At 35.7% G+C, this 23,974-nt stretch overlaps 4 protein-coding genes and 2 long non-coding RNA genes across 16 annotated transcripts; 4 read left to right on the top strand and 2 right to left on the bottom strand.

Moving 5' to 3' along the window:
• Positions 1–296: 296 nt before the first annotated feature.
• LOC108214295 (uncharacterized) lies at positions 297–3,166 on the bottom strand. Of its 5 annotated transcripts, none has more exons than XR_010289634.1 (8): positions 3,020–3,166; positions 2,563–2,874; positions 2,336–2,473; positions 1,170–1,810; positions 912–1,001; positions 584–637; positions 433–477; positions 297–358 (listed from the first exon to the last, which is right to left on the bottom strand). It is a non-coding gene; the product is annotated as an uncharacterized LOC108214295 (long non-coding RNA). The 5 variants fall into 5 exon arrangements; XR_010289633.1 differs by having other exon boundaries at positions 1,170–1,455; positions 1,714–1,810; positions 2,336–2,874; positions 3,020–3,162; XR_010289632.1 differs by having other exon boundaries at positions 2,336–2,667; positions 2,804–2,874; positions 3,020–3,152.
• Positions 3,167–3,708: 542 nt separating this feature from the next.
• LOC135146765 (uncharacterized) lies at positions 3,709–11,691 on the top strand. Of its 3 annotated transcripts, none has more exons than XM_064088702.1 (14): positions 3,709–3,893; positions 3,989–4,078; positions 4,198–4,257; positions 4,350–4,409; positions 4,498–5,257; positions 5,367–5,426; positions 5,521–6,432; positions 6,514–6,972; positions 7,053–7,305; positions 7,383–8,404; positions 8,500–10,750; positions 10,833–11,289; positions 11,402–11,523; positions 11,609–11,691. In XM_064088702.1, exons 5-11 carry the CDS (start codon positions 4,594–4,596, stop codon positions 10,137–10,139), a joined length of 5,010 nt encoding a protein of 1,669 aa, XP_063944772.1. In that variant the 5' UTR covers positions 3,709–3,893; positions 3,989–4,078; positions 4,198–4,257; positions 4,350–4,409; positions 4,498–4,593; the 3' UTR covers positions 10,140–10,750; positions 10,833–11,289; positions 11,402–11,523; positions 11,609–11,691. The 3 variants fall into 3 exon arrangements, with proteins under 3 accessions (XP_063944772.1, XP_063944773.1, XP_063944774.1); XM_064088703.1 differs by having other exon boundaries at positions 4,204–4,257; XM_064088704.1 differs by having other exon boundaries at positions 4,350–5,257.
• Positions 10,601–12,935, top strand: LOC108212422 (uncharacterized). Its single transcript, XM_064090012.1, has 10 exons — positions 10,601–10,750; positions 10,833–11,112; positions 11,193–11,289; positions 11,402–11,523; positions 11,609–11,690; positions 11,778–11,886; positions 11,959–12,119; positions 12,205–12,325; positions 12,409–12,849; positions 12,930–12,935. The coding sequence occupies exons 1-10, from the start codon at positions 10,601–10,603 to the stop codon at positions 12,933–12,935; spliced, it is 1,569 nt and encodes a 522-aa protein (XP_063946082.1).
• Positions 12,936–13,434: 499 nt separating this feature from the next.
• Positions 13,435–15,510, top strand: LOC108212421 (uncharacterized). Its single transcript, XM_017384148.2, has 10 exons — positions 13,435–13,584; positions 13,692–13,971; positions 14,055–14,145; positions 14,214–14,335; positions 14,418–14,484; positions 14,556–14,679; positions 14,739–14,896; positions 14,991–15,102; positions 15,180–15,374; positions 15,445–15,510. The coding sequence occupies exons 1-10, from the start codon at positions 13,435–13,437 to the stop codon at positions 15,508–15,510; spliced, it is 1,365 nt and encodes a 454-aa protein (XP_017239637.2).
• Positions 15,511–15,657: 147 nt separating this feature from the next.
• On the bottom strand, positions 15,658–17,388 carry LOC135151124 (uncharacterized). Its single transcript, XM_064088718.1, has 5 exons — positions 17,126–17,388; positions 16,763–17,048; positions 16,606–16,676; positions 16,117–16,530; positions 15,658–16,028 (listed from the first exon to the last, which is right to left on the bottom strand). The coding sequence occupies exons 1-4, from the start codon at positions 17,198–17,200 to the stop codon at positions 16,219–16,221; spliced, it is 744 nt and encodes a 247-aa protein (XP_063944788.1). The 5' UTR covers positions 17,201–17,388; the 3' UTR covers positions 15,658–16,028; positions 16,117–16,218.
• Positions 17,389–18,065: 677 nt separating this feature from the next.
• LOC135151125 (uncharacterized) lies at positions 18,066–23,140 on the top strand. 5 transcript variants are annotated; one of them, XR_010289639.1, is made up of 7 exons: positions 18,137–18,202; positions 18,281–18,344; positions 18,488–18,530; positions 18,611–20,052; positions 20,800–21,093; positions 21,208–22,563; positions 22,677–23,140. It is a non-coding gene; the product is annotated as an uncharacterized LOC135151125 (long non-coding RNA). The 5 variants fall into 5 exon arrangements; XR_010289638.1 differs by having other exon boundaries at positions 18,066–18,344; positions 18,488–20,052; positions 20,800–20,881; positions 20,970–21,093; XR_010289637.1 differs by having other exon boundaries at positions 18,066–18,344; positions 18,488–19,440; positions 19,588–20,052.
• The last annotated feature ends 834 nt before the right edge of the window (positions 23,141–23,974 follow it).

Consider the following 23,974-nt stretch of genomic DNA (forward strand, 5'->3'; position numbering starts at 1 on the left):
TGAAATGTTTTTGGCAAAAAATTTGCACTAATTACATGTCTTTTGTAGAGTCAAAAGTTTTTTTACGGGATCAGTTCACTTTCATTAAACCTCATATACTGAAAGCTCAATGTTGAACTATGCTTACTAAAAAACATCTGCACTGACTATACATGACTATACATTTCAGCAAATTTTCGTCCCCTTTTAACGTAGCAGGCTTCTAAAGTTTTTGATATCATTAAAATCATGAGTTTTGGATAGCCCAAATGGTAGGTTTATCTTCTGTTGTATAGTCATCATCCGATCATCCGATACCTAATCATCCGATCATGCAGATACCTATTGAGAGCAGTACCATGGGAATTTCGCGTGTGCTCTATATAAATGTTGGAATTCTATTTAGATAATATTATATATTCACAAAATCAATGTCTGTGAATCATACATTACCCAGTGCATTTTCATTCGAAATTTTAGTCCAGCATTGTTTCCGACCTGCATCGGAGATTCTTGGATTAGGAATTAAACAAAAATAAACGCTTACAAATAGATTAAAACACCACAATGCCATCTTTGGGGAAGATTATTTTTGAAAATTTACCGGTATCATTCTCCTTGTTATCGGAGAAGCTGAGCTTGGAATCCATAAAAGAGGCTGTGAGATAAAAGATTGTAACGCATGAGTCTTGTGTGGGAATGCGAGTCTAGTAAAATATGAGCTGATTATTGGCATGACTACTGAATCCTACAGTTAAGTACATATGCTTCTGGCTACAACAATGCACTAAAAATAGAAAAGAATTACTACATGGCCGACTTCACTGCAATGTCCATGTCTTGTATTGCTCAATGTTAAAGCTCACAGAAGTGTATTAATATGAACAAACCCAAGAAACTATTTCAAAACTACAGAAAAGCTAATTACTTACCTTCTGGGTATTTTTTTCATCCGTCACGAAATCCGACCCAAAGTCCTGTGATCTCACCAAAGTATACAAAAAAGTTTTGCTTGCAAGTCCCTGAAAAGTATACAAAAAATATCTTAAAAACCTTTTAAAGTTTCTTCACTCGAGCTAAACTTAACTTCACATTTAACAAACTCGTGTTTCAGTGATGGAGTTATGCCCGCGCTACACATGCTAAGATAAAAAATAATGTGAGAAATTATGTTAATTTATGAAATGTACCTGAAAAGAGCTAATGATAGAACTGATGATGAGATTGATGAAATGTACTCTACTGATTCTGTCCCGGATATGTCCACTACTCCTGCTACTAAGACAGTGATGAGTGATATGTTAAGGTGTACAGAATCCAAGATAAAGCTTATTGATCTCCGTGGAACCTCAGATAACAAAGAAAATAAACATGAAAGGTCGGATGCTCCTACAAAGATGCTTGAAAGACAGGTTCACATCAAAAGATCAGTGTGAGGGTGGCTGCTTGAAAGGTGGAACCTCAGTATCGGCACACCTACAGCCACTCGAAAGAATTCTTACCTCAAAAACATTCCATACCAGCAGACCCCTCATTTAACCTTATGGCAATTACTGGTGGTATAATGCATTACGAAATTCTGGTGTTTATTACGTTACATCTACATCACCTAAAATGTCAACCCAATTAAATTTATATATTTATCATTTGAATCCCCATTATTTCCACCAATGTGATTGTGTTGGCCTCTGAGAGGTGTGATAAAAATATGCGGAGGAAGACTACTATATTTACCTAAAAAACCCATATTTGAATGCCACCAGCTATCAGTTTCTGGTAGACAGGAAGCATGGTTCTTGGAGAACATGCTCAGTACTCCCCCACAATGTCGCTGCAAAATAAGATATCTGTAAAATGCTTCACAACATATATAAGATATACTTTAGAAGTTCTAAACTTTGAAAGCTACATGCAAGTTTTTCATGGATAAGGAATCTTGGTTATGTTGGCATGGAATGCCTTCTGGACTTCTGCAATATTAAAATAAACTTCTGAATGTCTCTCAGTGCATGGGTCATATGCCCTAGTTATCCATGGCTACACTCAAAAGCGGCAACATTTAGCTCGACAAAGTTCATGGACCACAGACAATCTTATACAAAAAACTTAACATAGAATATAATCATCATTTTTTTTTTATTTATAGACAGAATGGTGAAATTAATAAATTGAAAATAATCATCATTTTTGTTTTGAGATTATAATATGCATTCTAAGCATGTCAAAAAAATTACAAATGCAACATTGTGGGAAGTCGCTTTGGCCAAAATACATTAACGGGTACAAAGATTTATTTTCAGCCAAGATCAACAAAATCGAAAACAGCTTCAAAATAATACATAGTTATTGCCGGTACCTTCTACAGTCTCACTGGAAGCAGCACTGAAAGCTCCCGACAAATCCTGGTGGTAGTTAGCGAGCGGAGTTCTACTGATGACTGTGACAACATTAACAGGTCAAAACGATAGAGATAATTTGACACAATCAGAAGGACCTGTAAATCGCAGTCAAGCAATTGGTTAAGAAAGCCATAATTTGAAGAAGCCTTAAATCAATACCTATAATCAATTGAAAAGTCCTAACCGAAATGAAATAGATGGCCGAATCCAGAGTTTTACCAAAGTTTCTCGGAAGAGACTTATAGACAGCCACAGGAAAGAGTTTGGACAGAGGCCAAGCTGCGAGAGACTAAGGAAGAGGCCAGAGGTCATTCAAAACTTACAAATGCATCAACATACAAAATCGATATTGAGAAATTATCTACAAACAAACCAAAACAAAGGCACAAATATACACACAATACATAAGATGAAAGAGGATGTACCTTTAAACGTAAATCGAAGCCTTGATTATATCGAATCCCCTGGTTTGGTTATAGCTCATTCGATTGAAGCCCTGAAATTAATGGTAAAGGAAAGAATCAGATTAAACATTCTTATTTGGAATGCGTAAGATTTAGAAAAACTATCTTATCTGGAGCCTTTGACAGCAAGCAAAGAAATTCAGTTTGAATTTTGAAAGATAAAATTCATAGTCTAACATGAATCCCTGATTACGTGCACTTTCCATGATGGAAGAGTAGAAAGTTGTATTAAGCGATGTCGAAATCAATCATATAAAAGCATACCCGGTGCGGATGAATCACTCTCAGCAGTTTTCATGGCTTGCTGATTAAGATAAAAACTGATTGCCAATAATGGTTTTCAGCAGAGTAAATGAAACAGTGGATTAAAGAGTGGGAAGAGATCAACAGCATGCTAAATGTAGAATTTTCCAGCGCGGATCAGTATGATAATCAAGGTTAATCCACATGATTGGAAATTTGAATTCAGAGGAAGAGAATTGAACGGCAGAAATTAAGGAACAAACTGTGCTGGGCAGATGGGTTAGCGGGTCTCGGGTGGATGGAGCAGGCAAACAAAACGGGCAAAATTAGGATTATTTTTGGAGCCTTCACTAGCATGCATTAAGAATATATGGAATGGAATATGGATATCTATTTATATTATAAAGCCTGAAGGCTCTTTGAGGGTGTAATGACTAAAAGCCCTCCCCAAAAGATACGTATCTACATCCCTTGCCACTGATTATATACGGAGTGCAGCTTCCCTCCTCACAAAAGTGTATCAGCTTTGAATTTAATAATATAAACATACTGTCAAGCCAGCTACTTTCCCAAAAGCAGAGCAAATCCACCGTCCACCACATCCACCACAGTGACGTGTCGATGGATTGAGAGAGTATCACACTAAATCACACTAAACCTAACATCTTCTCAATTCAAAGCTGAAACATTTTGTTTACAAATTCAAATTGCCGCCTCTTACAAACTTGCGAGCGAATGGATGGAGGAACGAGTATTCCACAAGACTATGGTGATTTTTGTAGTGAATCAACAAAAAGCCTCAATGTTTGTAAGTCGCTCGATTTTTCTCAAGCATGTCTTCTTCGTTTCAATCCATTCGCAGTTTCATCTTTTGGCTTCATACAAAATGCAATCCATTCGCAGTTAAATACGATTTATCCATGATGAAGGAGAATACAGAACCCAGGCTTGCATATTCTTTTGAAGACTTGATACGTGAGGAGGACGAGCGTGGTACACACTCCAGCTTTTGTTCTCTGATTTTACCTCATTTATAAACAGGATATTTATAATCTGTCACTGAAATGTTGTTGGTTGTGTATTAATTAATTCCTCACATTTATTGGTTCAAGTTACAGTTGGGGAGGATGTGTGTTTGCCTGAAGATTCGATTATGCCACATAGCCTAGGAGGTGATTTTTTCTAACTTCATTTATTATAGGTAGGAATATGTCAGTGCTCACATGTTTATTAATTGAAATGGTTTGATATATTTATCACTCAGATGTTGGTAAAAGGTGTCATCCGAACCATGTCAAAAACACTGATTTGCTGTCTAGAGTTTGTGAGTTTTATCTATTAAAAATATTACTCATATTCATAAATCAGTAAATCACTTTTGTTGTGTAAATTTGATGTTTAACTTATCGTAGGTGATTATGACTTGAGTATGATGACCCCGAAGATGGGAGTTAAACATCCTCTGTCACCAGGTTTATTTGCTTATTGTTTTGTTCGTATAATGATATATGTTAGTTGTTTCACTAAGAAATAGAATTGCAGGTAAACATGTCAACTTTAATCAAAAAGGTGGTTCAAATAATAAAAAAAACCAGAAGAGAGTCAGGTTCTCTCCATCAACCCCGGACATATCATCTGTGATTGATTGTGATCCGATAATAGAGGACACAAAGCAAGTCAAAAAACGTGTAATACTTGGAGAGTTGTCGTCCAATGACATTTTTTTAAAACAAAACATGAGAGCTGCCAACACAGACTCTTCTCAAATTACTCAGACCACTCCTGAGATACACCATAAACAGAATGGTGACACAAATCGAGTCAAAAAACGAGTAGTGCTTGGGGATTTGTCGTCCAATGACAGTTTTTTAAAACGAAAGGTGAGAGGAGGGAATTCAGCCTCTTCTCAAATTCCATGTTCTCCCACTACTCCCGACATACACCATAAAGAGAATGGTTTTGTACGTTTTACCCCTCTGACATCTGAATCCACGGTTAGGACACAGAGTAGAGACAAAGGCAAGAAGCCTATGTACAACAGTGAAGAGGATGTGCCTATAACTCCTAAAAATTTGAATTTCAGTACTGAACAGGTACAAGATAGTGACACAGAAGAGAATGACAACTATTTTAGGTATCAAGAAGATGGTACCTATTTGTTTTCCTCGGATGGTATGTACAAATCTCCTACACTATATTTCTTGCATGGAATCTTTTCTTATTATAAACACATCTTATAATTTGGCCTAATATAATATTATTAATTTTTAATGTGTTGCAGAGGACGGGGATGATGATATAGATTTTGGTGCTTATGAGTTTCAAAAAGCAGCTGAAAATGGTACATTCTGTTTATATGACAGTTTCAGCACCTAATCAATTTATATTAAAACATCTTCAACCATTTTATGAATTTTTGCATCTTTATGTTGTAGTTGTCAAGGAGTATGCTACCTTGGGACCTCCTTCATACCAATGTGACAAGTGTAAAGCATGGATGTGGAAGGAGGAGCGATGTAACAAGCAGGTAACAAAAGGAAAACCTGTCTTTTCTTTGTGCTGTGCTAAGGGACAAGTTAATCTTCCCAAAGAACCAAGAACCCCTTCATATATGTGGCAACTGCATGATGATAAAAGGAAAGGGAAACGCTTTCGGGATGGTATGCGATTGTACAACAGCATGTTTGCATTCACTTCAACCGGCGGTAAAGTGGATAATACTATTAATAATGGTGGAGCACCGTATGTGTACCGATTAAATGGACAAAATCACCATTTATTTGGGTCTCTTATACCAGATGAGGGTAACGATCCTAAATTTTGTCAACTCTACATATATGACACCCACAATGAGATTAATAATCGGCTGAAATGGGTAAACGTTAAAGATGGTGATCCTGTTGATGTTGAGATTGTTGAGGGTTTATCTAAAATGCTTGACCAAACAAATGAGCTGGTGAAGGAGTTCCGTACCCACCGTGATCGTTATGAACAGGATAAGATTACTGAATTAGAGATAACACTCAAAGTTTGTAGGTCTGAAAGTGGTCGTGTGAACAATGTAGGACCATCTGATGAAGTTGCAGGGATCATGATAGGTGACTTGGATGATACTGACGGTACCCGTGATATTGTTCTGCATTCCAAACAAAGAGGTCTAGAAAGGATTTCTGACATTCATCCCAAGTTGATGTCCCTACAGTATCCACTCCTGTTTCCTGCTGGAGGTGATGGTTTCCATAAGAATATCCCTTTTGGCAAAGTGGAGAATGGAAAAAGCAAGAATCGTGAAATGATCTCAATGAAAGAATATTACTCATATAAATTTCAGGTTCGAACCAATGAAGGTAATACTCCTGTAAATTTAATATATTTTACTCTAATTCATTCATTTGTTCATTCTGTAATATTGTATTCCTCCATTACAGGAATTACTCCTCGGCTTGGTGGTAGACTGTATCAACAATATGTGGTCGACGCATTCTCAACTATTGAGCAGGCAAGATTGTGGTGGTTTCGCACTCATCAAACTACACTGCGTACTGAGTTATATAACAAAATAAAGGATTCTGTTAGAGTTGGTAATTCAGAAACATCTAATGTCGGCAAAGGTTTCATTCTCCCGGCTGGATTTGTTGGATCGAGAAGGTACATGCAACAAAATTTCCAGGATGCTCTTGCCGTATGTCGCTTCATTGGACACCCGGACATCTTCCTGACGATGACTACCAACCCTTTGTGGGATGAGATATTGCAGATGATGAAATTGTTACCACATTGCACTCCTCAGAACTCTCCTGATGTCATAGCACGTGTCTTCCGGCTCAAACTAGACCAACTGATTGAAGATATCAAGAAGAATCAGATATTTGGAGTCTGTCTTGGAGGTATTTTCACTAAGTAAATATTAATAATGTTGTAGAGATTTTATGAGTTCATAACTGTGGTGATTGTTCCATGATAACAGTTATGTACGTTGTCGAGTTCCAAAAAAGAGGCCTACCACACGTCCATATGTTAATTTGGTTGGACTCGGCATCGAAGCACAACTTACAAAATAACGTGGACAAATTTGTCTCCGCTGAAATCCCAGATCCTACCAAGGATCCCGTCGGACATGCTGCTGTTCAGGCTTTTATGATACATGGTCCATGCGGTCACAAAAATCCAAAGTGCCAATGTATGAAAGGGAAGAAGTGTTCTAGACACTTCCCAAAGAAGTAAGTCATCCACTGATTGTGCCATACTGTTTAAATTTGTTACAAGAATATGTGTCAACTAACTAACCCTTTTTTAGGTATTCTCCTTCCACTACTTTTGACCAATCTGGCTTCCCCATCTACAAACGTCGTTGCACAGGAGTAACAGTGAAGAAAGGCAAAGCCGAACTTGACAACCAGTGGGTTGTCCCATACAATCGAACCCTCTTGGTTAAATACCAATGCCATATCAATGTCGAGGTATGTGCTCATGCACGCAGCTTGAAGTATTTATTTAAATATTGTCTTAAAGGCCACGACAGGGCCACTGTTGAAATTCGAGGGAAGAAAAGGAGAAATGATAAGGGTGAGCTTTTAGATGAACCCGAAGACGAGATACAGTCCTTCTTTGATGGGAGGTATATATGTGGGTGTGAGGCTGCATATAGGATATTTGGATTTAATATACATTATCGTTCTCTGTCTGTGTTGCGTTTATCATTTCATCTCCCAGGAAATAAAAGTGTCACCTTTCGATCAAATGAACCGCTGAACAAAGTAGCTGCCAGAGAAAAACATAAACCCAGCCAGCTAGAAGCCTACTTTATTCTTAATGCCAGTGATCCTAATGCTAGACAATACCTATATGATGAAATTCCACAACATTATGTGTGGAACGATTCTGATAAAATCTGGAATGCAAGAAAGAGAGGGAAGCAAATTGGTCGTCTAGCATACACACATCATAGCAGTGGAGAATTATGGTTTCTCAGATTGTTGCTGACCAGAGTTAGAGGAGCAGTTTCTTTTAAGTGTTTGAGAACTGTGAATGGGAGAGTTTTTCCCAACTATCATGAGGCTTGCAAAGAATATGGATTCCTTGATGACGATCAAGAATGGCATCAAGTTATGAAACAATGTTCCAGTTGCGGCTTTCCACCACAAATCAGAGAACTGTTTGTACACATTATGGTAAACTGTAAAGTTTCTGATTTGAAATCCTTATGGGACAGCCACTGGAAAGACATGGTCGATGATATCTTAATGAAGCAGAGGAAGAAAACAGAAAATCCATATCTCACACTTAATGAAAAACAATTACAGTTCTTTGCATTGGCGGGTAAGCTTTCCTATAAACTTCCTACTGTCTAATTACTAATGCAGAATATAAATTCAGAATTTGCAAATTTCTATAAATTTTTTGTGTTCTTGCAGAAATTCATGATCTGTTGAAGTCAATTGGTAAATCAATTAAAGATTTCAGTCAAATGCCTCAACCTCCTAATTCCTACCTCGACTGCAATCTAAACAATCTGATTATTGAAGAGACAAGCTATGATATGGCTGCAATGAAGAATGAATATGATGATCTCATCTCAAAGTGTAACAAAGAACAACTACAAGTATATACATCTGTTATGGAATCAATTGAGAAGCAGGAAGGTGGGTTGTTCTTTGTTTATGGCAGTGGGGGATGCGGCAAGACCTATTTATGGAGGACGTTAATTTCTAAATTGAGGTCTGAACGACATATTGTCCTTCCTGTGGCTTCCTCCGGTATTGCAGCAACTTTAATGCCTGGTGGTCGAACTGCACATTCAAGATTCAAGATACCAATAGTTCTTGATGAATATTCCATGTGTGCTATTAATCATAAATCTGACATTGCTGAATTATTAAAGCGGACCAGGTTGATCATTTGGGACGAGGCTCCGATGCAACATCGATATACTTTTGAATGTCTTGATAGGTCTCTAAAAGACATTATGAAATCTGTTGACAGCCGTCTTTCTGAGTTGCCATTTGGAGGTATCACCGTTGTTTTAGGTGGCGATCTACGTCAAATTCTACCTGTCATTCCCCAGGCCTCACGTGCAGAGATTGTTGCAGCTTGCATTACAAGGTCCAGGCTTTGGAGGCTTGCTACTGTGTTCCAATTAAAACAAAATATGCGGCTTAATAAAGGACAGAATGAAGAAGAAGTGAAGCAACTTAGTGAGTTTGCAAAATGGGTTCTGGATGTAGGTGACGGGAAGATTAAATTGCCAGAGCATTTACGTGATGGACACATGGAAGATGACATATTGATCCCTGAACAATTTTGCAATCCTGATATTGACAATTCTGTTGATGAAATGTTGACCAGCACCTTCCCGAATTTCTTGGACAATTTCCAAAATTCCAACTATTTAAGTGAGAGGTCAATATTAACACCAACTAATCTTACAGTTGGTTATGTTAATAGTGTCATAGTAGACAAGATCCCTGGTGAAATGTCATCATATTACAGTGTTGATAGTGCTGAAGATTTTCCCGGCACTGCGCTCGAACAAACTGCCCATTTCCCACCTGAGTATCTTGGTGCAATCAATATTCCAGGTTTGCCACTTCATGAACTAAAACTAAAAGTGGGAGTTGTTGTTATGTTGATGCGCAATTTAAACCAAACTCTCGGTTTATGTAATGGGACTCGGATGATGATCACAATGGTCCTTAAGCACTGTGTACAGTGTGTAGTCATTTCTGGAGCCTTCAAAGAAACAAGGCATTTCATTCCAAGGATGGAACTTTCTCCCACGGAGACAAAGCTTCCATTCAAGATGTGCCGGAAACAGATGCCCTTGCAAATCTGTTACGCTATGACCATTAACAAGTCTCAAGGTCAGTCACTAGAGAGAGTTGGTCTTTATCTTCCAAAAGGGGCATTCACACATGGACAGTTTTACGTCGCTGTTAGTAGGGTGACATCTCCCCAAGGCCTTCGGATTTTCTGCAATGATGAACTGGGTAATAGCACAAATATAACACAGAATGTGGTGTACAAGGAGGTTTTTTATAATGTACCCAGTTCTTAAGTATTTGTAATATTTCCTTTGAATTTTGTGGACAAACTACCAACTGTTGGTTGGTTTTTTGATATTTTTGGTGGACCTCTGTCAAAGGTCAGCAGACTTGGTTTATTACAAACTGATGGCAAATTTTGCAGCCAATGCATGAATACATATCATTTTACTTGCATTCTAATTATATTGTTTCCTCTAAATTTTACCACCTTGAATAAAATGATTGTCACCAAATTTTCAGTCAAGTTACAACTAATTCAAAATTTTTTAAGGACTCCCAGAGGATAGTTTTAGAATTGTGTTGTACAAGTTTCCAAGTCCAATTTCTTTTTATTTTCAGTGGAAGCCACTACTTTTGTATAGATGATCGTACAATAATTGAGTTGTCCACAGCCACACAATCACTTTAAAGAAGATAAGCAGAGAGTTAGGTTACTTTTTGTTGTTCAACCAAAACGATAATCTTCCAAACAATGGCTTTGATTAAGTATGATAAATTTAACACACTGAATGATTCCAAAACAGAGTGGAGGATAAGAGTAAGAGCACAATCGATTTGGAAGGGGATAACGAGAAGTACTGGCGAATTCCGAGGTTACAACATTCTCCTCTTCGATGACTCGGTATGAATCCTAACACTCACTTCAATTTGTTATAACCACATTATGTGTAATAAGTTGTTTTATATGTTACTCTTCACTGTAGAGCGAGCGTATTCATGCTTTCATCAGTGCACAACTAGCTCCAAAATTTGAGGATGAACTGGACGAGGGGGATATTTTCACTGTTGAAAACTTCAAGGTTAATGTTTATAATGGAGACGAGACAAGCCGGGCTGTAAGATATGAAAAACATATTTACTTCACTGCAGAAACAATCTTCAAAAAAAACACGAGTCATGGTCTACCAATACCATATCACAGCTTTGATCTATTTAGGCTCCAAGATTTGGAATCAATGAAAACAGATAACCGTTACTTGACTGGTACTTTTTGTGACAGTACAAGACAAGCATATGTCTCTTTCAATAATAGAATCTAACCCCACACGTATTTATTTTTGCAGATGTGTTGGGTGTGATACATGATGTTCCAGAAAGGATTAATTATACCAAAGGGACTGATGAAAAATCACATGTTCAATTCACTATAACAGATGGAAAGTATGTTATAGATTTACATATATATGTAGTACAATGCTCACTCCATATACAACCTGTGCCACACAATAAATGCTTTACATTTTAACAATCTAACTATGTCCAAATCCAACAGGAAAAGTGTTAAGGTCACTTTCTTTAATGCTTTTGGAGAGTTATTCCTAAATGCAAAAGAAAAATGTACTGAACTCCCAATCATAATTGTTATTGGATCTGGAAAGATTAGTGAATATAAAGGTACTATACATTTAGTAGACTATAAATAGATTTCTAGAGTAACGACTGCTTTTGATTTAAACACCTATCAATATTTCAATTTAAGGGGAGGTTTATATAACCAACTTTCCGGCAACAAGATTCTACCTTAACTTGGAACACCATTCTGTCAAAGCACTGAGGGAAAGGTGATATTCATTTCAAATTTTTTTTTGTGCTCCTTTTAATTTCAGTCCATTGTCTTTATGAATCATTTGGTTCATTCATTTCGTTAGGCTGAAAGCTGAAGATTTCTATCAAATGGATGTGGAGGAGGAGGTCATCGTAGCAGTACCAATAATCAAAGTCACTGAGCTCAGAAATCTAAAACCTGACTTTGATAAGGTATCAAAATATCTAAAACTACGATTCAACTATCAAAATATTTGCTGAACATCTAATCATTCTTTTGGTCAGGACCAAGTATGCTGTCAAGTCAAATTAAATAAGATTGATGAGAAGAGAAATTGGTTCTCCGAGCATTGTACTGGATGTGGTGCCATGGTGAAATTTGTTGATGATGAGTATAAATGCAGTGGAACAAATTGTGGAAGAGTCATCCCATGGCCAGATAAGAGGTTCTGGGTTTTTACGTGTTTTCCTTCAATTTTTTTGCTGTTCTATTTGTATGATGACGTACTTGCATTATGAAAACCGGAACAGGTTCAGTCTATACACTTTATGCTCCGACAGTACAGGGACCATCCCAATTATCTGGCCAAACAATGAAATTGTCCGCCTAACTGGGAAAACTGTTTATGATGTTGAGGTGGATGAAGAACAGGTAAACAGTTGCTGAAAAAATTTCATTAAATTCGTTTTGCTTACTACAGAACATTTATTCACAGTTTACAAACTATTGACAAGGTTGGAGATGCTAGCAAATTCCCTCCACTGCTTAAAAACTTAGAGAAGAAGAACTACCAAATCACCATACACCTGACTAAATCAAACATAAAGGAAGGTTGTGGTGTTTTCAATGCTACAACCATAACAGAGGCTTTGGAAAGTTCTGCAACTCACTCCCCAGCAGCAAATGGAGTGCCACAAGTTACAGAAACCGTTTTACCAAATGAAATACACGCTGTAAGCTACTCTTCTTCTTTATTTATTTCCAATACATGTGTAGAGACTCACTATTTGATTATACTAAAGACCCCAGGAAAGGAATCAAATGTGCAGTTGAACAGCCCACCCACCATAACATCAACAAACAAGAGCAGGCCACGAAACACAGACGAAGTTGTGAAATACAACTCGGGAAAACCTGGAAGTCAGCCTAAGTTGAAGAGCATTAAGATTGAGAAAGTAGGTTTGCTGATGAAAATAATTTTCTCCAAACATTTTTGGGTCAAGCTATTAATAATGTTTTACATTTTGTTTTGCAGGTGTAATCGATGACAATGTTCATATATTTTGGTTTGAGAAGCTATATTAGCTATTTCTCTCTTAAACTCAGTTTGTAATCTTTTACGCTGTGTGAACGAATATTACATTTTCCAACTCCTCTGAGGAGTTATATTTTGTTGTAAGCCTGGATATTGTGGCTCATCGAACCCACTTAATTTGCACTTCAGATTTTAATTTACATTAATGAAATAGAACCTATGGCTTCGTGTGTTCATTTTTCAACTCACATGTACATGCATATATGCTGACCACCTTATTAAAAAGACATACAAATTAAATAGACAGAAGTTCCATAAATTAAAATAGACCAAGTTATATAAGTTCTACACTTTAATCCCACACAAACTTATTGAAACAGTTAACACAACACACCTAACAAAGTACGGCACAATTACTAATCTATCTACCAACATTAACTACAGCACAAAACAAAGTGACTATATCTACACAGAACACTCTCAACGTCAACAAACAAATCTGAAAATGAGCTCTGTGGTGTGTGATGATTTAAGAGATCTCAAAGCTGGGAGGACAGATTGGCAAATCAAAGTAAGGATTATCCGTCAATGGAGGGGAATCACTGTACTAGGTGAACCATTCAAAGGTTACAACTACATGTTTCTTGATGCCAAGGTCAGTTCCTTAATGCCCAGACTTAAATTTTGTTTCATATTATAAGAGTATGATAGCACTTCCAGAAAGGGTCAGTTAAATAATCCTAAGTCTATCAAATCTAACAGAACTGTAGGATGCAAGCGTATGTGCCACAATCGCTTGAAGTGAAATTCAATAGATTAGTGGTTTTAGGCAAAATTTATTTCATCAAGAAATTCCAGGTGAAGGATTACACTGAGAAGGATAAATATAGACCTGTTCGGATGGATAAACAGATTTCTCTGACAAATGATACAAAAATAAAGGATTTGGAAGATTCAGATTTTTTCATTCCAAAAAACATGTTTGATTTCGTAGCATTCAGCCAACTAAAGGAGCTTGCAACGCAACATGTTTACTTGGCAGGTATTATACTGAACTTCAGCCTCATTTAACTTACAACATTTTCTATAACATAAACAGTTAACTGCTGTTAATAGATGTGTTAGGGGTAATTTGTAAGGAAGGCAAGTTTACTGAGTTGCCTGAGCGAAATGGGAAGCCACACTGTAGCTTCAGGTTCAAAATCAGTGATGGGAGGTAACTTAACTAAAACCCCACAATTTTCTAATCAAATTATGGATAAATCATACTGTTTGTTGTGGCAGGAAAAAAGTCAATGTGACTTTCTGGGATTCAATGGCTCGCGACTTTGATGCAGCCTTGACCTCACACCCTGGTGAGAAGACAATTGTTATCATCGCAAGTGCAAAAGTGAGCGCATGGCAAGGTACAAACTATAAACTTAAAATAGGCAGTAACCGGTTCCAAAATCTATAACTAACTCTATTCTTCAGAGCAAATTGACTTAGGAAACTACGCACCTACGACATTCTACATCAATTATGATCATCACAGTGTCAACAACCTGAAAAAAATGTAAGTGCTCAATATAAACTAACTTTGTATCTAATCTCATACTGACCTTCAATTGCTACTTCCTATCTTAGGTTAAATCAACCTCAGTTCTCACACTTGACATCAACAACCAAGCCTAAGACTTACAAACTGTGTACAATAGACCAGATCAAGAAGTTGAATGCACAATACATAGATGTAAGAATAAGGAATGAGGTAAGTTGGTCCTAATATTACATCTCGAAGGATTCTGACAAATTATATATTTTTAATAGGATGAGGTACTATGCAAAGCAAATTTGAAGTTTGTAGAAGAGACAGAAGATTGGAAACAGTATGATTGTACATCATGCTACTCAGATTGTAGCAAACTCGATGGGAGAAACCACCGTTGCAGCGAGTGCAATCGTATTGTAGCAGACCCTTTGGAAAGGTGAATCCATAATATATCAATACATACCTAAAAGTGAGACTACTAAATTACAAATCACACAGACTTTAAATAGCTTTTCGGTTTATATGCACAGATTCAAAATTTCTGCTGTAATTTCTGATGATACGGGAGGACTCCAAGTTACTTTGTTTGATCGTGAAGTGCGCACGCTATTAGGGAAAACTGTGCAACAAGTTCAGACCAAGGTCAGTCCAACTAAACATTCTACTTTTTTATTGATAAAAATTTAGTATTACTGTTCTCATACATGCCGGTTTTGTAGGACAACTCTTTCCCTAAAATAATTAAAAATATTCAAGGGAAAAACTGCACTTTCCAGCTTCTGATAGCAAAAGAAAACATCGATAACAATGACTCTGTGTACTGTGCTACAAACATTGCCCTTGGTTTTGATGTCATCTTACCAACCGTTCAGGAACAGGCACAAGAAACGCAATCAGATATTCAAACTGCACAGGTAACTATTCTATATGTCTTCTTTCGTACACTAATTGTACCACTACATAACATCCTGTAAATTTTAACAGCCTTCAGGATCATCATACCATCTAGACAACATCTCACAACTGGACTACGAACAAGCCTCAAATTGAGACAAGGTCTGCTACGCAATACTTTTGTAAACCAAGTGGACACGGTATCTAAGCCCTTGACCTTAATTATCTTATCTAATCTAGAATGCAAACTGTAAACTCTGAAAATGTAATATTAACAACTATTGTCGCTGCATTTATCAACTTTCATATCATTGCCATCATAACAGTTCAAATGCAGAGAGTAAAACATTAGACAATCATTCAAACTAACATGTTCTGCGATACTAATCAGATGTAAGAGTTTTAGTAAGAACAACATACTAATTAGCACTACTCTTAATAATTTCCACTTTGAAAAAGTTTTCTTCACCAACCAGTTTGTGGAATACACAGGTGTCACCAACGGCCAAGTTCATGTCACTTTTAAACTGGAGCCAGCCATCATGAATTGTGGTGCGCTTCAAATCTATCCTCTTCCTGATTTGTAGCATCCAAAACTCTTCGCCATGAAACACTCTTATGTAATCCTCCTGCCCAAACTTATCCGTAACAACTCTGTACTTTGTTGGGATGTCCTGCACAATAACATATGTATGTTAGAGATGGATTCTATTAATCATAACTTCAAAATTATAAATTCAAAACTACCAAACAGACACATACCACACCATAACAGTAGTCATAGAGATGGAATGGCTTAATCATAACTTCAAAATTCATTCCTGTTCTCAGCATACAATCAGAAACAAATTATTTGTAGTCACTTTATTTAGACACTACATAATTTAATTCATGTACTGCATGTACATTACCTTCACGGCTTGGAGGAAGTACTTCAACATGATTAGTATCAAATAAGGATACATATATTTTACGCCTACCATCATAGGTTAGTACCATCATGTCAAAATAAGAAAGATCAACTACGCCATATCTTTTGCAAATTTCACCAAATCCTGTAAGCTTATTTTTTTTTATATCATAGAAACCATGGACCTCATCTCCATTGATCAGACAATATGTAAGATCATGTCTTAGTACAGAACCAAAGGCATCCACAAATGTTTCAGGAGGCTCCTGTGATTAACCCAAATCCGTTAGACTTACTTTATATATAAGAGGTTCCTAAATATATTACTTAAGAATACGTACAATTGTGTCCACCACTTCCTTCATGCAGGTCATGAATTTAACAAACTTCAAACCCCATTTACAAGCACGATCTGTAAATTACAAAATTGGAAGTACAATTTCAACACTCTATCATAATAATCATGTCAACACAAATGGAACCCAAGAAATTTCATACCTAAAGGACACAGAACAGAACCATTGGGAAAAATCAGTTTGGGGTAAAATACTTCCATTTCATCTGTGTCGATGATATATAGCCTCACACACTTGGAAGAAGAGAAGTCGAAAATCAGACTTTCTCCGCCTTTAAGCTTGAATGTCTCATACACTCTCTTCATTCCAAGCAACACCTCCGACTGCCGATTGAACTTGACACTCGCCTCAAAGATATCACCCACACTCAATTTCAAACCCTCATACAGCTTATGCCCGTACTCTTTACAGAACATTGGAGGAATTTCCTGTGAAACAAGATTAAAATTAGAGGCGATTCGGACATCAGTTTATACATGCAAAATCGAAATTGTGGATGACTTACCAGCGAGTCCAGAACACTTTCACCCCGACTCAGCACTTTGATAAATTTCATTTGGGAAGCAGAGAATCGAGCCATTCGTGGTGAAAAAGAATATTCAGAGATAAACTGTAGATGAACTCTCCCTTTCAGTTTTGGTTTTTCAAGCTGGGAACAAATAAAACTTAGGTACAATAACCTTTATTACAGACAGTAAGTGATGACAGAAAGAAGGAATTAACTCTCTTCTTTTTAACTGCCCAAGGAGTTGACTCCCATCTCACATTAACTCTTAATTTTATCAGTAAAATACGTTAGAAAAGGTTGCTCACATAAAGTGAAAAAAAGTCTTATTGGTAAAATAAAAAATGTATTTTTATACTACTCTGTTTTTAATAATTATTAACTCCTGCATTTTTAAATGAATTTCTTTAGAAAGGAGACATAAAGATAAAAATTAAATTTATTAATTTTAAATAAAAGATTATATTATTATTTACTATATGTTTTTTCTTCATACTGATATATCTTTAATACATATTAATATTAGGATGTTGCTACATGAGCTTTTAAAATTTATTTATTCACTGAAGTTGTAAAATAACTCTCCCTTTCAGTTTTGCAATTTTAACATGGCGCAAATAGCAATTAACTACAATAGCATTTATTAGAGACTACAAAGGAGCAGAAACGGAGTTTACTCCATCTCAAATCAACTCTAAACCTTTTATAAAAAAAAAGTATTAGTAGTAAAATAAAAAATTTAAATCAAACAATTAATTCGATAATTTAGTCACAATTAATTTTGCGAAAAAAATTCATCTCTCTAACCATGCGTAGCGGGCAAAAAATCCTAGTATGGATATGGATGGATAAAGCCTACTGCATAAATGGGTATGAAAAGTCTGCTTTGTCCCTCTGTTTTCTGTGTATCTTCAGTATATTGCCACTCTATACAGCCTCATTATACGGTATAAACACGTGGCTACTGCTCAGCCACACAATCTCTCTGTCTACACAGCTTTTCTCGGCTTAGCAGTACCAAGCCTGGTTTCAAAATTCAAAATTCAAACTCATCAGCACAGATACTCTCCCCCACAGGTACTCACATCCTCTTCTAATTTCAAAATTGAATTTGAAACTGAAGCTGCGACTGTCTGTAGTGTGCTCTTTTTGTAGGGTTTCGCAGCGTCGCCGCTGGGAAATCAACTCTCCGATTCAATCTTTCTTTCTCGCCGGACCTGTACTCTCTCTACCATTTCTCCGTTTCTATATTCGATTTATTTTAATTAAGTTTATTTGGGGTTTTAGAACTGCTTTATTGTCGGACTAATGCTCTTTTGATCCAATCTATGCTTCTTTCTCTGTTGTGTGCCCTTTTTTTAGGGTTTCAAGGCGCCACTCGAAAATAATCCTCTCACCGAAGTTGGTAAGAAGAACAGTGTTTGGGGTAAGTGTTTACTAACAGATTTGTTCACTGATTGCACGGGCTTATTCGCTATTCTTCAGATTATACATGTCGAGACAGAAAATTTACACAGATTGGCGACATGGTTATCCCGTAGTAGATGCATCTTTTTCTCTGCTTGAAAGTGGGTATGCTCTGATTTTGTTTTAATGATTGCGATTTTTTGTTTTGGTACTTGGAAGTGTGTTGTTTTAAGTGTGTAGTCCATCTGATTAAATTTAACTTCTCTACATGTTACTGATTCCTCACTCAAGTCCCATTTGTAAATGTTTTATTTTAGTTTGCACTATATGTTAGTCTCCTCATTATTTGATTTTATGTTTATTTAATTGGGAATTGCATATTTGTCACCACGTCATGTACACGAAAGTTCATCAGTTTGCAATGGTACACCAGCTCCCATATGTCAAAATTATTGCCAGTAATTCACTTTAATAAATTATGTGGTCATGTATACATTTTTCCCATTAACCTGTTTTATAATATGGTTTATATAGATTTTGGTACAAGCTGTGAGTTTGTTCCAAAATATATCATGTATGAATTTTATTATTTTCATCATATTATCAATTTTATGCTGCCTTTTATATGACTTGATTCACTTTACAACTTGGAAATATGGTGATGTTTTTAAAAAAAGATAGGATTTTTGTGAGTGTCCAGAGATGTTTTATTCAGTTTCATAATAAAATGACAGTGTATAAGGCCTCAGAAAAAGTAAAAATCACAGAGAAATGCTTTGGCTTCGAGATTCCGTTTCCACATGAGAAATTTTAAAACATTGAATGAGAGTTTGAGTCAATTGAGCCAGCGCAAGAAGAGTCCCTGATGGAGCCGGTGCATTCCTAGCGAAGGCTGAATACTTATTGGGGTATAAAGTAGCTAATTATAGTTGATAAAGTAATCACAAATATAATCTGCAGGCTATATGTGCAACAATGTCTTTTTTTTCAAATTCAAGTTGTCTGACTGTAAAATCTCTAATATGATTATTCTTTTTTCCATTGAAATTTGGTAGATAATCAACTAAGTGGAAGCATATTACTGGAAATAGTAAGTGGTCAGAGAAAGAACTCTGTAAGTGATCATGTTGTGTTCCTTCAGGCTTGGAATTCTTCAGCACTAAAAATACGCACGATGTATCTCTACACAACTTCAAACAAGTCCAAGCCCAGCTCATAGTTACAGGTCTGTTTCAACACTCCTTGCTTTTAGTCGTGTAAAAAGCTCTGTTCTTTACCCTCTGGAGTTAATTCTGGTATGTGCAATTGTACTTTTCGGGCTTTTGCAAATGTATTGACAAGTGTATCGAAGCTGGTGAGCTGATTAGTTCTCCTAAACCTGGTAGTATCAACACTTGCCGGGTTGTGGCTGTTGAACTCAATGTGGCAGGGGATGGTGAGGTCATTAAGTTGGCAGTCGCAAAAGCATGGAAATGTTTTTGGTCGCATTGATGTTTTGGTCAATAATGCTAGAATAAGAGGTAATACTACTTGACAGTAATAATGGTTATGATAAGTTAATTATGTCAGCAGTTATGTATCATATCTGATCAGAATTTATAAACAAAGTGTGAATTTGTATGTTTATCTCTTTAGATTGTATCTACTAAAATTATAAGGCCCGTTGAATATTTAGGTACAAAAAGTCTACACTGTCCCTTTACATTCTTGCTTATTTCTGTATACTGCCACTTGACTCAACAGATTTATACGGTGTTGCTATATGTTTTGTTCCTCTATCTGCATTTTTACATCTTTACGCTCTCTTTAAATAGTTTTGTAGCATATGTATCTATAGAATAGTTCAGTACTATGAAGCATGGGTGCGGGTGCGCGTGCGGGGATACGCGGTTCGGGGATACGTAAATTCGTGAATTTTGAATATATGGGGATACGGGTGCGGCGGGATACGGTAAATAAAATAATATTTTAATATATATGTTATATTTAATATTTTGTTAATTAATAAGAACTTTCATTTAAAATACTTTATTTTTAGTTTAAACATATATTATTTAAATTTGCTCGGGTAACATTATTTTTACAAGGTCTTTACGGTGGTTGTTTATTAGTAGTACTTCTTCTTTAGTGGCAACAATTCAGCTTTTAATTATAATACTTTAACTATATTTAGACATACATATTTAGACATACAATCATCACCTATATTTAGATGGATCAAACGAAGTCAGTATCATTTATTCATATGCTACTTTATCTAAATATAGGTGATGATTGTATGTCTATTGAAAGCGGAACTCAGAAGCTGAAAATCGCAGATATTATCTGCGGACCAGGTCATGGTATCAGGTACATACAATTTGTTCTTATGTCAGTTTTGTTTTAAGTATTTTTGTGCACAATTCTTTTCCTATCTGATTCGTTTCTGTAAGTTAAGCATCAGAAGTCTAGGCGATGGGAATTCGTAAGCTCATGCTTCAGATGTAGTTGTTGATGGAGCTAAGATATCTGGAACTGAAACTAAGGATGGGAAGGCTGCAACTTAAAGATTAATGAACAAAGTATGTCAATTTATGGTTTTGTCATTTAATCATTGCATTTATAAGAATATTAAGATTCTGGAATACTTATGAGTAGGCACGATAGTTAATGACAAATCATGATGTTTCTTTCAGCTATTGGGAAGCCTCAAGCTATATACCAGCAGAAAGCTACAAATGCAGAACTCAATTTCAGAGAAGATGGATCACTTGGGTTTGCAAGGTATGACTACTCAGTTTGCTTAACATAAATTTGACTTCTCCCTTCTTAATAAATTAATAAAATTTCTCAGCACTTGCAAAAGTTACTGGAAGTTACAGGAGCTAGGTACCAAGTTACAGGAAGTGTTATCAGAGGCCATTGGCCTTGAAAAAGAGATGCCATTGCTCTTGCAAATGTTTGATTTAAGACTATTTTGAGGACTATAGTTTTATGAGTTAGGATCAAAGATTTCATTTTCTAGAATTGATTTCATTTCCAGATTTCTTGCGTTTCTAATTTGCTCTCTGTCACTCTCTTAATTTGTAGGTTAAATATTGTAGTAGCAGTAATATTCAGTATTCAGGTATCCGATCTCCTTTTGTCTCTATTATATTCGTTGAGTAATGATTGTATTATTGCTCTATTTTAAATTTTTTTGATGTGGGAGATATTTAGTTAATAATCATTTTTCTCTCAGTTATTCATGGATTAAGTATAATATTGATCTGCATTTGTTGGTCTTTTTGATGTGAAATACATGTCATAGGGAATATATCTCCTCAGCTGTATACTATCTTTTTTTTTGTGGAAAAGATATTCTTCTTTGTTTTAGTATTGTGATAATTTATCAAATGTTTGATAGAATGTCCTAAAGAACTAATAATTCCAAAAACATGTCATAGAAAATTACAAAATCAAATTGTCCTGCTTTACTAATCTAATTTGTTCTTTCTTACAGTTAGAATTTAAAAATTAAGAAGGAAAAGGAACTACTCAGAAGCGTTTACATGTTTATATCGTTATTAGTCGAGGCGGTGTTACAGCCTTCTTATGTGTTTTTCGATAAATATTATTCTCTCTGGTAGTTATATTATCAGGCACCTGTAGCTCTGTTAATGCTACAGGTACTTATGATGATAAAGTTATCCCGAGGTATTCTTTCCCTAATGCACTTTAACATGTAGAATTATAACCTCACTATATCCTATCTGTCTGTCATTGTATATAATGATCTCATCTTCTGATATGGATTATTCTCTCCGTTTTATGTTCTGTTTTGATGTAGGGGGTTTTCTGCTTGGATAAAGTTTATTCCTGGAATTTCGTTTAGAACTTAAAATGATCCTTTTAAGGTAAGTTATATAGAGAATAAAATATTCAAGATTGATTACTGATTTTGACTCATGTGAAACATAGGCGGAAATGCAACATTTTACAGAAATGATTGTCAACATGATGAAGTCGAGCAGGTTATTTGGACCCAGGGTGGACCGATTATCATGTCTCAGGTCCTTAAACTTTTTTTGTAATAAACTAAATCAGAAGTTTAATATTGTGTTAACTCGCAATTTGTAAAAAAGAGTGACATTTTTTTTTTTGATTTGATGATTATGTTGTGCAGATTGAGAATGAATATGGTCCGGTAGAATGGGAAATAGGTGCCCCAGGAAAATCTTATACAAAATGGTGCAAACAAGATGATGTACCTGATCCAATTGTAAGTGATTTTCAATAAATTTTCATTTGTGTTCAGATTTCTGCAGCAAAGATACAGGCAACTTATACAAAGCAAGTCCATGATCCAAGAGCGGGGAAACGAACCTGTTCAACAACATAATGTAGAAGATGTTGGAGTATACCTAAAGAGAGATGAGTTTTAAGATGTTGGCGGTGTAGACATTACTCAATTTTGTAACTGAGAAGACAACACGTGAGTTGTGCAAAAAGAAACATATTAAGCTGCACTTTACGAGAAGAAGAAACCACAAATGGGGATGTAACTGTTAGGCAGTAGTAATTCAATTTCAGTTGAAGTGTAATTAGTTGGGAGTTGCAATCAATTTACAAGTCAATGTAACAGATAAATATGGATTAATTAACTATTTCTAAATAACAAAAAATTTGTCTTCACAAATGGTTTTTTTATTTTCGTTTTTAATTATATAGGAATAGTATGAAAAATTTTAAAAACAAATATTTGTCCTTTATTTAAGAATTTGGTTTAAATGATTTATGTCCAAAGTGGATATCGGCTTAGAAAAATAACATGTTTTGAATAATTATTAATCTTTTCCTACATTATTTATACAAACATATTTTAGATACAAAGTAATTCAATCAAATTATTTAAATACAAAACAAAGTAATTTAATCTAACCATAACACAACTACATCTGTATGTCACATTTAATTTGGAGTAAGCACAACTAACAATAAACAAAAAATTATTATTAAAAGGAAAATGCTACATGCACAGAAATTCGTACAGAAATATTCACAGAATGAGTATGTGTTAACTTGTGATCGGAATGGGCCCCCTGCACATGCATTAATAGCACCAATTAAAACTCTCCACCAAGATTGCCATGTCATTTTGTGTAAAATTATGTACCCAATTTTGTGCATGTAACACTACTCTTATTAAAAATATTATCATTTACTTTCAAAAAAAAAAATATTATCATTTACAAACAAAAAAACAATTTTTTTCAGAATTAATTAAATACAAATTAGCAAACATAAAATTTATAAAAACATTATTTTCAAAGGCCATGCGGAGCGGGCAAACATATACTAGTATATTGTTAAACAAAGAGTGCAAGTCAGAGGTCAGGTTCAGAATCTACATACCTGCTCCTCACTCCTCAGTAACCTATTCCGGTTTGTTTTAACGCATATTCCGTGATGTGTCCATGCGCC

Source organism: Daucus carota, chromosome 3 (assembly GCF_001625215.2).
Source record: "Daucus carota subsp. sativus chromosome 3, DH1 v3.0, whole genome shotgun sequence".
In the NCBI taxonomy this organism is placed as follows: domain Eukaryota; kingdom Viridiplantae; phylum Streptophyta; class Magnoliopsida; order Apiales; family Apiaceae; genus Daucus; species Daucus carota.